General features: G+C 46.0%; 1 protein-coding gene and 3 non-coding genes across 4 annotated transcripts in view; 2 read left to right on the top strand and 2 right to left on the bottom strand.

The window, feature by feature from the left end:
- The window catches only part of SNX6 (sorting nexin 6), a 53,462-nt gene extending 49,285 nt beyond the window's left edge, over positions 1 to 4,177 (top strand). Inside the window, exon 14 of the mRNA XM_068990865.1 lies at positions 2,538 to 4,177. Coding sequence (XP_068846966.1) covers positions 2,538 to 2,591 — 54 coding nt within the window. The 3' untranslated portion in view covers positions 2,592 to 4,177. The remainder of the gene's footprint in view (positions 1 to 2,537) is intronic.
- A 1,773-nt stretch (positions 4,178 to 5,950) lies between these two features.
- On the bottom strand, positions 5,951 to 6,108 carry LOC138095624 (U1 spliceosomal RNA). Its single transcript, XR_011146374.1, has one exon. It is a non-coding gene; the product is annotated as a U1 spliceosomal RNA (small nuclear RNA).
- A 3,572-nt stretch (positions 6,109 to 9,680) lies between these two features.
- TRNAY-GUA (transfer RNA tyrosine (anticodon GUA)) lies at positions 9,681 to 9,770 on the bottom strand. The gene is given in 2 exon segments: positions 9,681 to 9,716; positions 9,734 to 9,770. It is a non-coding gene; the product is annotated as a tRNA-Tyr (tRNA).
- A 2,791-nt stretch (positions 9,771 to 12,561) lies between these two features.
- Positions 12,562 to 12,725, top strand: LOC138095600 (U1 spliceosomal RNA). Its single transcript, XR_011146354.1, has one exon. It is a non-coding gene; the product is annotated as a U1 spliceosomal RNA (small nuclear RNA).
- The last annotated feature ends 2,585 nt before the right edge of the window (positions 12,726 to 15,310 follow it).

Genomic DNA, 15,310 nt, shown 5'->3' with positions numbered 1-15,310 from the left:
CAGCAACATTGAGTAGTTGAAACAGAGACCAAATGTCTCTGAAAGTCTAAAATGTTTACTGTTTAACACTTCACAAAAAAGAGTTTGCTGACCCATGCTATAGATTGGTGTTAGCCTCTGGTTTCCAGATTTTATACTTTTTCAAATTCTTTCTGAGGTATGTCCTTTGGGTGCCAGTTTCTCACAGCTGTTCTAGTCCAGTTGTTCTGAACTAGTAGTGATTTTGCCCCCCAGAAGACATTAAGTAATTTCTGAAGACATTTATGGTTGTTACCAATCGGGATGGGTAAGTTATGGAGAGGCCAGAGGCCAGGGTTGCTACTCAACATCCTCCGATGCACCAGAGAACCCCCACAAGAGGGGATCACACAGCCCCAGTGTCAGGAGTGCTGAGCTTGGAGAACTCTGTTGTCTCAGACTTCTTACTGATTTTGTAAACAAAATCTCATTTTGGTCTCAGGATCCAGGTAAACCATTCCAGAAAGAGTAGGTAATGGTTAAATTTACAGCAAGATGTTTGAAACTACTTTGGATTTTATTTATTATAACTGACATATATGACTTTACCACATAATTGAAGCAGAGTTATAACAGAAAACTCGATAGTTAGGTCACTTTTGTTTCCTTGAAAATAGGCTCAGATTCTTTATTAAGGAAATAAAAAATGTATGATAGGGGCAGTAACAAAAGAAAGTGATGAGCCAACTGTGAGGGTGTGACGTGAGTCCCCACATACCCTATTGTAGGTGCAGAGAAAGGTACACCTTTTGCGGGGCATTTTGGCAGGTGTCAGCCTGCAGCACATACATCTTGTGACTCACCGGTTCCCGTTGGGGGATGCAGCTGTAAGAAGGTAGTTGCATAACAATAGGCAGGCTTAGAGTCATTTGTCAGTTCTGTTGTTATACTGGCCAAAAATTGACAGTAACTTAAACATCTACAATTGTTTATTTTCACTTAAGTTTAGACTTTTCAGAAATGTTGCAAGGAAAGTACAAAGAATTCCTGAATACTCTTCACCCAGGATCCCCAAATGTGCATGTTATCACATCTGTTTTGTCTTTTTCTCTCCCTTCTTCCCTGTTTCTCTTTACACACACACCCCTGTACACACCTTTTTTGTCTTAAACCATATGAATAAGTTGCAGATACTATGCTTCTCCCTTTTACACATTTCAGTGTGAATTTCCTAAAACCAAGTAATTCTCTTAAAATAGTTATAAAGGAGAGGAAATTAATATCGACATAAATCTATTCTCTAACTCAGAGACCTGAGTATTCACATTTCCCTAGTTGTGCCAGTAATGTCCTTAATGGCAAAAGGAGACTGGAGAGATTGTGTGTATTCAGTGCACCTGTCGTCTTAGACTTCTGGTGTCTAGAGAAGTTGCTGAGTCTTTGTGCTTTGTAGCATTGGATACAGGCCTGTAGAATGTCCCTCAGTTCGGGTTTGTCTGATTCCTGGGTTTGGGTTCTGCACTCTGGGAAGGTGTCCCACACAGAAGTGATGTTCAGATGGTTTCATTGCATCGCGTGTGGGAGATACATGCTGTTGATTAGCTGCCTTGTACAATGTACAGCATTGATCATTTGCTTAAAGTGATGTCTGCAGGCTTCACAGTGGCCGAGTTGCTGTTTTATACTTTGGAATTAAGAGGTATTCTGTGGGGAGGTACTTGAGACTGTTAAACACCCCATCACTCAACCAGCACTGACCAGCAGAACTTCACGCCATGGTGGGAGTACTCATTAGCGCTGCCCGGTGTGGTTGGCATTAGTCACGTGTGGCTCTTGATCCCTTGAAATGTGGATAATGCACCTGAGGGACTGAGTTTTTATTTGATTTTAATTAACAAATTTTAATTATGCAGCTGTACATAGCTAATGGCTACAGTATTGCCATTTTAAGTCTCATAATAGCATCCATTCATGTTTTTTGCCTGAGTCAGTTAATTTGTGATGATTGCCAAATGGTCATTTTCTAATTCCATCTTTATACATTTTAGTTGAATTTCTAAGGAGAAGGATTTGCTTCACTCCTGTTAATATATTACTGTAACATAAATATACTTAAATTTACTTTTGTATGTTCCTAAATTTGGATGCCAGTTCACGTTTTATAAATGGGCATTTAGGTATGACTTTTGTAGAATACTTCTGTGTAATATTACTATTTTTATAAAACTGCTATAAGTCTAAGCTAATGTATATTTTAATAGCTAAAGAATAAGAACCTACCTTACCATCAGAACATGCTCAGTAGTTTAATCTGTATACAAAGGGCATATTTTATAACCCTTACTAGAGCATGCCAAATATTATTAGTCTAGATAGAAACTTACTGAAGCATCTAGTACATGGTAAATATTATTGTGCATGGAACAGATTCTGTAATTTTATGTCTTTAAAGCTTTATTTCTACATAATGACTGTTTTCATAATTCTGGTATCTTAATGTGATTTCTAATGCCATGTGTTTTCAGTAAGACTCTTTCACACTATTTGAACCTCACTGTTGCTGTTTCCTTCCTTTGCAGGGTAATCTACAGTTGCTGCAGAACTGCCTGGCAGTGCTCAATGGAGACACATAAGCCACACTCTTGCCTTCCAGTTAAAAAGGGCTGCCTTCCTTCAGATTTTATTTTTTCTTAATGATGTTAGGCATTTACTGCTCACTGGAAACGAAAGAAACAGCTGACAGAGTGCATCTCCTCTCCTTTTTCTGAAAAATAACGGATCAGTGCCACCCACGGGTCTGCGGGCTGTGTGGTGGCACCTGCACCCTGGACAATTGCCCATCAATGCGCCCTCCTCCTCTTCAGAAGTCCAAAGTTCTGTCTTTTTTAAGTAGCCTCTATAACTGTGTATATGAATAGTATTCCTTTTGGCTGCCAATCTTATTTACCTTTAAATAATTTCTGAAGTTTAACCCTTTCAAAAATACATGGTTTAAACGAAGATAAGGATTGCCATTACCTTTTTTTTTAAATTTTGTTAAAAAAATTATACACCACCATAGTTCACTCTTGTATCCTGGTAAAGCATCTTAATCAGACTTATTTTAATTAATGAACATTTCCTAGAAATTTTGGGACAGGCTTTATTTACTCTTTATAAGTATGATTTCTGAAGAAAAGCAAATGCATTATTATGTTTGCCTTAAACTTGTAGACTAAACCAACTATTATCAAATAAACAGTGATAACAGTGATAGTTTTTAACTCTGTGGTCATTGTATCACTCTAAAATTTGGAGTAGCTATAATCTACTCCTATACTATGCTTTTACAGTGTAGGTCTTAGCTTTTCTTTATTTCTTTTAAAATGGCATATGGAACCAAGTTCACCGCTTTACAAAAGAATGAACTGCTTCTCTGGGTGCTTTGAGCACTTCGTGTAAGATGGAATTGGACAGAGACAGGTTAGAGACCACTGTTTCTAAAACTGGAACAGAGACTCTGATCTGTTATAATTTCCAGGATTCCACCTCTAGCTCAGCCAATTAACCATGAGACATATGCCAGAGTATAGACTGGTATGTAGAGAGAAAGAGGCCTGCTATAGGGAATAGCACTTGTCAGTGGGGAAAAGTTGGAATATTTGGAATAAAAGTTAGGGTACAAAGTTAAGGTAATGTCAGTAGCTACTTCACAAATATTATTGACCTTTCTAATGTGAATGACCATTATGTTATTCCTAGTTTAAAATTAGCTTGAGTGGTTGGATTTTTCCATTCTAAGTTGTCTCCCATGTAGAAACCACAGGCATTTGGGTTGGTCACTCCTGCGGTGTGTTCCTAATTGTTTTTGCAAACCATTCTGAAGACCGCCTGCCTGGGTCTCAGGGCTAGTTACTCCGGTTCCCGACTTCTCTGCTGCTTGTCTCTTGCCTCACTGGTGTGCTGCTCAATGTTTCTCTCTGTTACTGTTGTTCCTCAGTGTGTTTGAATTGTCCATGTTTGTGTTGGCTGAGAGATTGTTTTTTGTCCTCCATGTCCCCTTCACTGGTGAGAATATGCCCCTGTGATGCCCACCAGTGGGTGAGCGTGGGGTGGAGGGCCCCAGCCTCTGGATTCAGGGGCAGTCCCTTGTGGCCTCAGACCACAGGGTTCACTTGAGCTCTTTGCCTGTTTCTCCACCATGAAGGATATACTGACCTACCTCACAGGGGTGTTGTGAGGATTAATAAATGTTGGTACAGTGCTTTGGAAATGTGAAGATGCTGTGTCAGTGCTAAAAAATAGCAAGTTCACAATTTTCTACACAGCCATCAACTAATCTGTTTCTACCAAGGTGGCCTTTTTCTAGGAAGGGAGTACAGTGGAAAGTACATCCCCTGACCTTTTGGTTTACATTTTAGAATGCTTGACGGAATGGGGTAAACTGGAGGTGACGATTATGGGTGTGGGGAGGTAAGGCCTGCTTAATAAATACATATATAAATGAGTTAATTACTATCCAAGGGTCTTGGGAAAGAATGTGTGTTACTCATTTGAAGTCATATGGCAAAAGTTTACTTTGTACCTCCAGAACAATTGAAACATTTATTCCATAGCTCACTGCTGGTGCTGCTAAGTCGCTTCAGTCGTGTCCAACTCTGTGTGACCCCAGAGACGGCAGCCCACCAGGCTCTCCCGTCCCTGGGATTCTCCAGGCAAGAACACTGGAGTGGGTTGCCATTTCCTTCTCCTAGTCCCTGTTAAAAATAGCCCACCCTGGATTCACTGCTCTTGATTGAGTTGTGGCATTCATAAAGCTTTAGCATGGCAAAGGTACGAGAGGAAGAACCTAGTGGCAGAGACAGGACAGCAATGGAAAAAAATGGTTTCCCTCAGGAGATGCTTTATGCTTTTCGAGGAAGAGGAGTGGAGCAACCCGGTCTGTGGAAACGGCCTGGGGAGTCGTTGGTTGCAGTGGGAACCAAGGATGTAAGGGATTAGGAGTTTATGTGGTGAGCGAGCAGAGTGACAGGAGAGGGAATCAGTGAAAAAGGTGAGGCAAGCCTGCCTGAAGCCAGTGAGGCTCCAACTGGATGAGAGTTTTTTTCAGTGGGCACATAGTGTAAAAGGAAAGCTATCAAAAAATTGATTGTTCACTGCTTATGGGTAGAGGAGAAATATCAATAACCTCAGGTATGCAGATGACACCACCCTTATGGCAGAAAGTGAAGAACTAAAGAACCTCTTGAAAAGCGTAAAAATGCTGGCTTAAAACTCAATATTCAAAAAACAAGATCATGACATCTGGTCCCATCCCTTCATGGCAGATAGATGGGGGGGGGAGGGGAATGAAAACAATGACTAATTTCTTGGACTCCAAAATTCTGTGCATGCTCCTTGAAGAAAAGCTATGACAAAGCTAAACAGCATATTAAAAAAGCAGAGACATCACTTTGCTTACAAACGTCCACATAGAAAACTGGTTTTTCCAGTCACATACAAATGTGAGAAGTGGACCATAAAGAAGGCTGAGAGCCAAAGAATTGATGCTTTGGAAGAAGCGTCAATTGGTGCTGGAGGTGCTGGAGAAGACTCGAGAGTCCCTTGGACAGCAACGAAATCAAACCAATCAGTCCTGCAGGAAACCAACCCTTAATGTTTACTGGAAAGGCTGATGCTAAAGTTGAAGCTCCAATATTTTGGCTACCATTGGAAAAGACCCTGATGCTGGGAAAGACTGAGAGCAAGAGAAGAAGGGGGCAACAGAAGAAGAGATGGCTGGATGACATCATTGACTCAATGGACATAAGTTTGAGCAAACTTCAATAGGTGGCATGGTGCAGTTCATGGGGTGACAATCAGCAGGACTGAGGCACTGAACAATACCTAACAGCAAGTTTATAGCAGAAAACAAAAATGACAAAAGAGCACCGCTACAAATCCCTTTGGGTATAAAACATTGAAACACAACATACTCCAGACACCAAATAAGTCCCTTATAATCTGTATTCACAAAGGGCGAACACAGTCCCCTGCTACCCCAAATTATGCAATCGAGCTTCCCACATTTGGGGAAGTCACAGGGGTCAGCACACCCAGAGTGCAATGAATAAGTCTCGCCCTGGGAAAACCGCCTTCGTGATTATGGTATTTCCCTTTCCAGGTAAATATGAGTTTCCGCCCACGCACCGCCCAGCACACTCGCGCTCGCTCCATTCTCCAGGCACGGTCACTTACTCAGCCGACTGCACACTCCAGGCCCTCAGCCCCTGCACGCCTATCCTCGTGGCCTCGCTCAGCCGTAGACCAACCCCAGAAGCCTCCGCGTGTCCACACGCAGGACGCGCAGACCCAGGTGAAGTGGGACCAGCAACCTCTGCGCGCCTGCTCATCTACATACGCCACGCCCCTGAGTGGGTGTCGCCGGCGTGCTTCGCCTTGGGGACCGCGGAGCCTACTGACCCCACCCGAGACGCGCCGATATCTCCAGTGGAGGTGGGGCATGGCGCGTGGCGACAAGTCGGGACCTGCAGAGGGGACCAGGGAAGACGAGCTCTCGGCGTTCGGCGCCCCGCAGTTGAGGCGGTGGGTGGGTGGGTCCCGGCTTGGGTCTGGTTTCACTTTTACTGAAATTGACACGCAACAGAATGTCAATCTGACGTTAAATAGTGTTTCGTCATAAATTTAGCATGAAATTTAGTCCTCGTCCATGATCTTTCTTTCTGATTGTGTAGTAATCTAATCTTGCAACAGCGAAAGAAAAACACTATCAGGGCAAAGCGTCCCTGTAAGGGGTAGATGTGTATGGGCTGGGTGAGGTGTTGGATGGTCCCTGAAAATCAAATGCACGCAAATATCACGTTTTAGTCTTGAAAGACTAGGCTGCCCTTTCAACTGCCAGATTTGTCTTTTCCTCTTCCGTATATGAAGATTATTTCTCGGAATCAAGTGGCTCCTCCTCAAACGTGAGCAAAACGACTGAACGAACTGTTGTGCGATCAGGAGGCGAGAGGCATGACTGGAGATTTTAAGATTAGGGAAGGCTTTCTGGGGTCCTGACTGCTCAAAGATCCTAGAACACGTGTTATAGCACCCTTTTTTTCTTTTTCTTTTTTTTTTTGCGGCGATGTCTGGTGGGGGCAATGCTAGTTCCCGCAACAGGGATGGAATCGCGCGCCCGCGCCGCCCTGCAGTGGAAGTACGGAGTCTTACCCACTGGACCAAGTGGGAAGTCCCAAGCACCCTTTTTGATTATTGGTTGTCTCAGGAAGTTTTCTTTCTTAGTGAATATTTCCTAAAAATAGAGGATTTTCTTATCTAACCCCAGTGTTTCTTGATAAAAATCAAGAAATTAACATTGATATGTTATTTATTCTATAGACATTATTCCATTTGCTCAATTCTCCCAGTAATCCTTTATAACAAAGGGAAATTCAGAATCACGTGTTACATTATGTATCCTGACTTTTAAACCTATTTTAATCTGATATAACTCCCAGCCCTATCTTTTTAATTTCATTATGCAGGCATTTTTGAAAATTACAGGCCAGTTATTATTGTGTAGAGTATCCTTTGATTTTTAAATTGTCCTGTATGTCCTCATAATTACATTGAAATATGTATTTTTTTGACAGGTAGACAACATAAATGATACTGTATCGGTCTACAGGTTGAATTACGTCTGTGTCCCGCCCCACCCCACCCCCCAACCAGGAAAAAAAGCAACACACCTCGATATCCTAATCCCTGGTGCCTATGAACACAATCTTATTTGGAAATAGAATCTTTGTACATATAATTAAGGTAAGGTCAGTAAGTCAGTCCAGTCACTCAGTTGTGTCCAACTCTGTGACCCCATGGACTGCAGCAGGCCAGGCTTCCTTGCCCATCACCAACTCCCAGAGCTTGCTCAAACTCATGTCCATCGAATTGGTGATGCCATCCAACCATCTCAGCCTCTGTTGTCCCCTTCTCCTCCTGCCTTCAATCTTGCCCAGCATCAAGGTCTTTTCTAATGAGTCAGTTCTTCAAATCAGGTGGCCAAAGTATTGGAGTTTCAGCTTCAGCATCAGTCCTTCCAATGAGTATTCAGGACTGATTTCCTTTAGGATTGACTGGTTTGATCTCCTTGCCATCCAAGTGACTCAAGAGTTTTCTCCAAAACCACAGTTCAAAAGCATCAATTCTTCAGCCCTCAGCTTTCTTTCTGTAAAAGGTCAGTAAAGCGGGCCCTAATCCAGTAAGAATATTGCCCTTATAAGAGGAAAATGCTGTGTAAGGACAGAGATATATAATGCCATGTAATGACAAAGGACAGACTGCAGTGGTCTTGTAGCGGTGGTCTTGCAGTGACTTGTAGCGGCAAGTCACGGATTGACTGTCACCTCTAGAAGCTAGGAAGAAGCAAGGACAGAATCTACCCAGAATCTCAGAGGGAGCATGGTCCTGCTGACACCTTGATTTTGGATTTCTAACTTCCGTAACTGTGAAATAATAAATTTATGTTGTTTCAAACCACCCAGATTGTAGTACTTTATTATGATAGCCCTATCAAGTTAATCCAGTGTTCTCCTGTGGGCATTACACTGGAAGCATGTGAAGCCAGTTTGTTCAGTTATTGATGGTGCTAACATTCATTATTTGGTTAGGGTGGTGTAACAGTCATCTACTGCTGTGTGACAGATTACTGTAAAACTTAGCAATTTAAAATAGTAACCATGTGGGTGACTTCCCTGGTCCCATGGTTAAAAATTGCAGAGAAACTAAGCCTAGGCAATGATCACTAAGACCTGACTCAGGCAAATAAATAAAGTGATTAATTAATTTAAAAAATAGCAACCATGTTATTTGCCCACCATCCTTTGGGTTATCAATTGCAGTTGGGCTCAGCTGGGCAGTTCTGTGGCATTGATGTAGGCTCACTTATACAGCTGCAGTCACTTGTCCGACAGTTGGGGCAGGTTGGTCTAAGGGCCTCAGCAGACATATTTCATCTTCACTCCCATAATTCATCCTCCAATAGGCTAAGTCAGTCTTCTCATGGCGGTCTCAGGACAGCAAATAAGAGCAAGTCCTGATGAGCACCTACTTTTCAGTCTCCTGTTTTCATCACATTTACTAATGTTCCATTAGCAGTGGTTCCGAAGATCTCCGGGTGGTAGCTCTGCCCCACAAATAGATTAAGATGGTTAGGAAGGTGTTCTGTCTCCCTGAGTCTGCACCTGCAGAGACCATGTGAAAGGCAGGGTCGGAGAGACAGAGGTTGGGAGGTTGAAAGGCTGTACTGGGACAGAGACTGTGACCTTCCTTGGGGGACAGAGCTGGGGACTGAGCCGACATTGAGGGGGTTTCAGGAAGGGTGCCCCGCTGTCCCTGACTCTGTGTTGGCCTGGGTGCTTGTCGGCCTCGCTCCAGGGCTTTTGGAGCACAGCTGCCGTTTGCTGGGCCTGGGCGGGAGTGGGGGAGGGATGGGGGGGGGGGTGGGTGGGAAAGCGAATAAAAGCAGAGAGGGCGCGGCCCGCGGCCGAAGCTACTGCGCTGTGGGCCTGTGTGTGGCCTACGGGCTGGAGACGGCGCAAGCGAGACCCCAGACCACGGCCAACGCGGGGCTGTGAGGGTGTCCCCGAAAGGCTTTCCCGCCTCTGGCCAAGAAGGAAGGAGGCTGCGCTGCCGCAGGGTGTCGGGCGGGGAAGAGGCGCCGGTGGCGGGGTGCCTTTCCCTGGGGAGCAAAAGCAACCAGCACCTCCTTCGAGCCGGAATCGAACCAGCGACCTAAGGATGACCACACGTGTCGGATCTACAGTCCTCCGCTCTCCCAGCTGAGCTATCGAAGGGTGCGCGCCACCATGCGGCCGGGGACCTTACTTTCCCGGAAATGCCGCAACACCTCACTGGAACGCCCGAGGTGAGACTGACCGGGCTGGTCGGAAGCCCCTTTGAAGAGAGCGTTTAAGTGCCGTTTAAGTGCTCTTAAGTGTCGTTAGTTCAAAATACTCATTTGAATAAAATGGTATTATTTGCTGTGGCACCTTGTGCCACCCTTCAAAGCCAGCATCATCTTGCCTGCATTCCGCAGGTCTCCTCTGGATCTCCCTGCTTTCGCTCGGCCACCTTTACAGCCAGAGTGATTTTCCCTCCTTTGCTAGGGGAGTGTGGGCAAGAGGGATGGGGGTGCGGTGTGGAGGGTTTAGATGAAGCTGCTTCTCTTCTGGAAACTTCTGGTTCACTCAGACTTGAACCCTTACAAAGGTCTACAAGACCCTCAGTTCTTGTCCCCACGCAGTCACCTCTCTGTTTCTGTACCACTCTTAAATTTTGTTCTGTACTCAGGACCTCCTTGCTATTCTCCAGACCCAGTCCCACCTGAACACTGCTCTAGCTGACCTTTTGCTAGGGATGCTCTTCCCAGACAGCCCCATGACTAGCCCCCTCCTCCCTCCAGTCTGCTCACACTGTCACCTTCTCCAGCGAGCCTTCCCTGACCACCGAAATCAACACAGCAACCTGCCTCCTTATAGCAAGTCCCATCCGCTTTTCCTCCTTGGTTTTTTTCTTTTTTTTTCTTTTTCATAGCTCTTAACATACTAATTAATTTACCTACTGTGTCTCTTGTCAATTTTCTCCCACCCCACACACCTTTCTCTAAGTAAAATAGGAATATCAAGAGGCCTTTTTGTTGCCAAATTCCTGAACAGTGTCTGGCATTCAATACATAGTTGTTGAGTGGAAAAGTGCCCAGTACTGTCAAAGAGGAGATCAGGATATAAAAGAAGGGGCCAGGAGCCAGGGTTTGCCCAGGGGGATGTGGAGAATTATCTTCTTTGGTCACAAAATAGAGCATTTAAGTTGAGAACTATAGAGTTCGCAGCAGGTAGCAACCCCTTCAAACCATTTCCTGCACTAAAGAGACCTGACCAGACTCAAGCCTGGCTTTCAGCAGCATAAGGTCCTGTCCCTGCCTTGACCTCCACCCCCATTAAAATGTCTGTCTCATCCCAGACATAGAAAACAAACTTACGGTTACTAAAGGGGAAAGGTGGGGAGAAGACAGAATTGGGGATTAGTATATCCACACTACTATATATAAACAGGATAAACAAAGAGAACTTACTGTATAGCACACAGGACTATACTCAATATTTTGTAATAACATGTGAATAGAGTCTACAATATATATAATACTATCTCAAAAAATCTAACACCTGACACAGGCCCCTGATCTCCGTTTTTTCTTTCTCTCTTTCTTTCCTTTGGCTTCTGTATGTTGCATTTCTAGTTCCCTGGTCAGGGTAACCCCTGCCCCCATACAGAGCTCAGAGTCTTAACCACTGAACCGCCAGGAAGGTCGCCTAACTGCCATTTGTTAGAGCATTCATTTAAAAGGGCTTGCAATTGTGAAGATGGTTTTCCCTTAGTCCAAAGGGTCTCTCTTTGGGCTGGGAGCCATTCCTTTGAAGTGTAAGCAAGAAGGATAGGGCCTCTGTCTCCCACTTTCTGTGCGAGGACCCAACCTAACTTCAGTAACTGCCCACTGACAAACACGGCTGGCCTGCCTCTCTACTGACCAACTCTGTGGTGTGTCACTGCGGCCTCTTCTGAGCCCCCTCCCTCTCATCCTCTCTTTAAAACACTCCGCTCCCCTCGCCATTCCGGAATGGAGCTGGTCAGCTCTGTCCCCTGCTGTCAGTATTCACTGAATAAAGTCTCTTTCACCACTTTCTCTGCGGTCTGCTGTGTTTCTCTTTGACCGAGTCAGACCGGAAAGGACCGAAGGACACCTGGGGGGCCGCGCAGTGTCTGCCCGTTGGGGCAGCAGGCGGGGGTCGGGGGTGGGATGCGGGGGCGAGGCCCAAGGGCAAGGGCTCCTGACCCCGAGCACCGCGCTCCGGGAGCCCCCGCCTGGTGCGCTGGAGGCGACCGCTCGCGCTCTCACCTGGTTTTCTCTCTGCAATAGGACCCCGGGCTTTCCTTCCAGCACCACTAGGATAGGCTACATATCCCGAAGCACTTTCGTCACTTTTACTTAAAAAGACACCGTGAAGAAACATTACCACGCTTTCCTATTAAGGCGGCTTTAGCGCTTAATGTAAACCGGCAAATAGGTCTTTCCTGAGCTTTCCATGACTAGAAAATGAGTTCAGACAGGGAACTGCAAAAAAGGGCTGATGTTTTCTTCTTGCTGAAAGGAAGGTGAGACCAGACCCGAGTCCCGACCCACCCCCTCAACTGCGGGGCACTGCGGTCTCGTGTCTTCCCAGGTTCCCACTCCAGGTCCAGACCGGTCGCCACTCGCCCGCGCGCTACCCTCACGAGACACCGGCGAGTCTCGGGTGGGGTTAGTAGGTCCCGCGCCCCCGCCTGGAAGAGCATGACATCCGGGACATCCCGGCAGGGGGCGTGGCGTATGTAGATGAGCGGCGCGCAGAGGCAGCTGGTCCCGCTCCTCCCGGGCCTCGGTGTCCTGCGTGTGCACACGCGGAGGTTCCTGAGGTTGTTCCCCGGGTGGGCGAGGCCGGGCCGAGGGATGAGCAGGGGCGGAGGGTGCGGAGGTGGTGCGAGAGTAGTGACCGTGCGTGCAGAGTGGGGCGAGCTCGAGCGTGTTGGGCGGTGGGTGGGCGACAACTCATACTTACCTGGCAGGGGACATACCATGATCACGAAGGTGGTTTTCCCAGGGCGAGGCTTATCCATTGCACTCCGGATGTGCTGACCCCTGCGATTTCCCCAAATGTGGGAAACTCGACTGCATAATTTGTGGCAGTGGGGGACTGCGTTCGCGCTCTCCCCTGATAGTTTGGTTTACCAATAATAGATAAAATTGGCTAACTATGATAGTTAATTTACTACACTATTCTTGAGGCTTTGTGTTTGGGTGTATTGGACTTCGTCTTTTCCGGTGTTTTTTGTGTTGTTGCTGTTATATAGTTTGTGTCTTTAAGTCTCATGATCGTTTGGTTAATACAACAACGAACTCTTCTGAGTCGTGTTTTCGATTTTATCTCATTTCTGTTTCATTTTTTTTGCAAGCACCTGTCATTTTTCTAACAACTGTGGGGTTTTTTCGAAAAGAGGGGTTCCTATTTGGAAGATGAACGTCTTAAAACAAACTTTGGCATTTATAGTATTAAAGATCAGAAAAAGACCCATATAATATCTCACATAGTATTTATAAAGTCATTTATTGTTTCAGTCATGCCCGACTTTGCCACCACTTAGATTGCAGCAAACCAGGCTTACCTGTCCTTCACTGTTTCTCAGAGTTGTTCAAACTCCTTGCTCAATTGAGTCAGTGGTGCAATCCAACCATCTCATCATCGTCCTGTATGTCACCCCTTTTCCTCCTGCCTTCAATCTTTACCAGCATCAGGGTCTTTTCCAATGAGTCAGCTGTTCGAATCAGGTGGCCAAAGTATTGAAGCTTCAGCATCAGTCTCTCCAATGAATATTCAGGGTCGATTTTATTTAGGATCGACTCGTTTGATCTCTCAGTCTAAGGGACTCTCAAGAGTCTTCTATCACTTGCATCTGGAATCTGAAAAAAAAGTCTATAAAACGAAAACAATCACAAAACAAAGCTGGGGGGGGGCATGGATAAACTAGGAGTGTGGGATTAATAGGTAGAACACTGTATAAAAAACAAGAATATACTACATAGCAATTGAACTATATTCAATATCATAATTTATAATGGAAAAGAATCTCAACTGTACACCTGAAATTAACACAAGATTGTAAATCAACTAGTTTAATACATAAATTTTTTTTTTAACAAACCTGGAGGGAATTCCCTGGGGATCCTGAGTTTAGGGCTCCAGGCTTTCACTGATGGGGTGGGACATCAATCCCTGATAAAAGAACTAAGATCCCCAAAGCTGTGCAGGCCCCCTCGAAAGGCAGATTTTTTACATGTACAAGAGAACGCCCAAAGGAAGATAAATATCCCCAAAAGTGGCTAAGTGGTTCCTTTTATTGGCCCTGGTTCCTTTTGCTGGAGAATGATATTTAGAGACTAAAATCTGAGTTCTCTTGTTGATGAATACTGGTGTGTCAGTGCTAGTAAGTTCTGTACCTACTCAATGGATTATATTCCATTATTATCATACCCTGATTGGCAGTGGGACTCCTTTGAAACTGACTCCTATGCGCTTGATATGCCCCCAAATCAGTCACCGTACATTTCTTCACTTTTCCAGGCTTGCATGTTCCTCTCCTAAGAGCCTCACCTCCCGTGGAAGCTGATGTGCTCCTTCGCCCTCCTCCCCACCATGACTCCGGGTTGCAGCGAGGCTTCCTGCGGAGTGATGGGGAAGGGTATCAGCCTCAAAGCAATCAGCACATCCAGGCTTAACTAGGCCAGTAGGTATCCAGGCTTGGCTGCCCTTCTTCACCCACCTACCCCAATTCCTGGGCATAGGGGGCTTCCTCCTGGAAGAGGTCAAGGTTCTGTGGACTTCCTGGAGAGGGGGCTGGAATCCAGAGTGAGGGGCAGAGGGCACGGGTGTCCAGGTTGGACGCTACAAACATTTCAGATCGCACTGGGTGTGTGTCCACCACCCAAGATTGCTAGCCCACCTTCCCTCAGCCCGGTGTGTTGCCACTCCCTGACCAGGCAGCAGGCACCTCTGCCCCTTTGAGGTTGGGGGACAGTGCCTCAGAGGCCCCCTGCCAGTCTCTGTGACACCCAGACCAGAATAGTTGGCCATGTGGTCATCAAAACCCACACCCCTTCCCACTTCCCCAAATCCAGGTCCCCAATGATTGCACACGTCCACATCCCTTCGGGAATAGATCCAACAAAGGCCTAAGTTTCTTTCTTTTGGGCCCAAATGCTGGTCTTTACAGATGGTATCATTCAAGGCTGGGGTCTCTGCATCCACAAAGCAATGGACCTTTCTGGAAGGGCACTGGTCAGACTGCAGTGGCACAGCCCCTTAGGCCCAGGGAGACTCCAAAGACTCCAGGTTGGCGCATGTTAGTTAGCAGTGGGACGATGCGAAGGGCTGAGATGAGAAGTGCTGGGTGACCACAGGAGTTTGCCAGGAGAGGAAGACAAAGCAGAAACACAGTCTCCAGTCTGAGAGGCAGTTCAGTTCAGTTCAGTTCAGGCGCTCAGTAGTGACAGACTCTTTGCGACCCCATGGACTGCAGCACGCCAGGCTTCCTTGTCTATCACCAACTCCTGGAGCCTACTCAAACTCATGTCCATTGAGCCGGTGATGCCATCCAACCATCTCATCCTCTGTCTTCCCCTTCTCCTCCTGCAACCAAAAGAGGGCTTGTGGTCTCAGGGGTCGGGGACGGCAGCCCCGTGCCCCTGAGGTTTCAGAGAGCCACAGTGCCATCGGCTGGTGAGTTTGGGTGGAGCAGGGGCTTA

This window comes from Capricornis sumatraensis, chromosome 19, assembly GCF_032405125.1.
Source record: "Capricornis sumatraensis isolate serow.1 chromosome 19, serow.2, whole genome shotgun sequence".
NCBI lineage: Eukaryota > Metazoa > Chordata > Mammalia > Artiodactyla > Bovidae > Capricornis > Capricornis sumatraensis.
The sequence above is the reverse complement of the archived record's forward strand: the minus strand, read 5'-3'. Positions and strand labels throughout refer to the sequence as shown.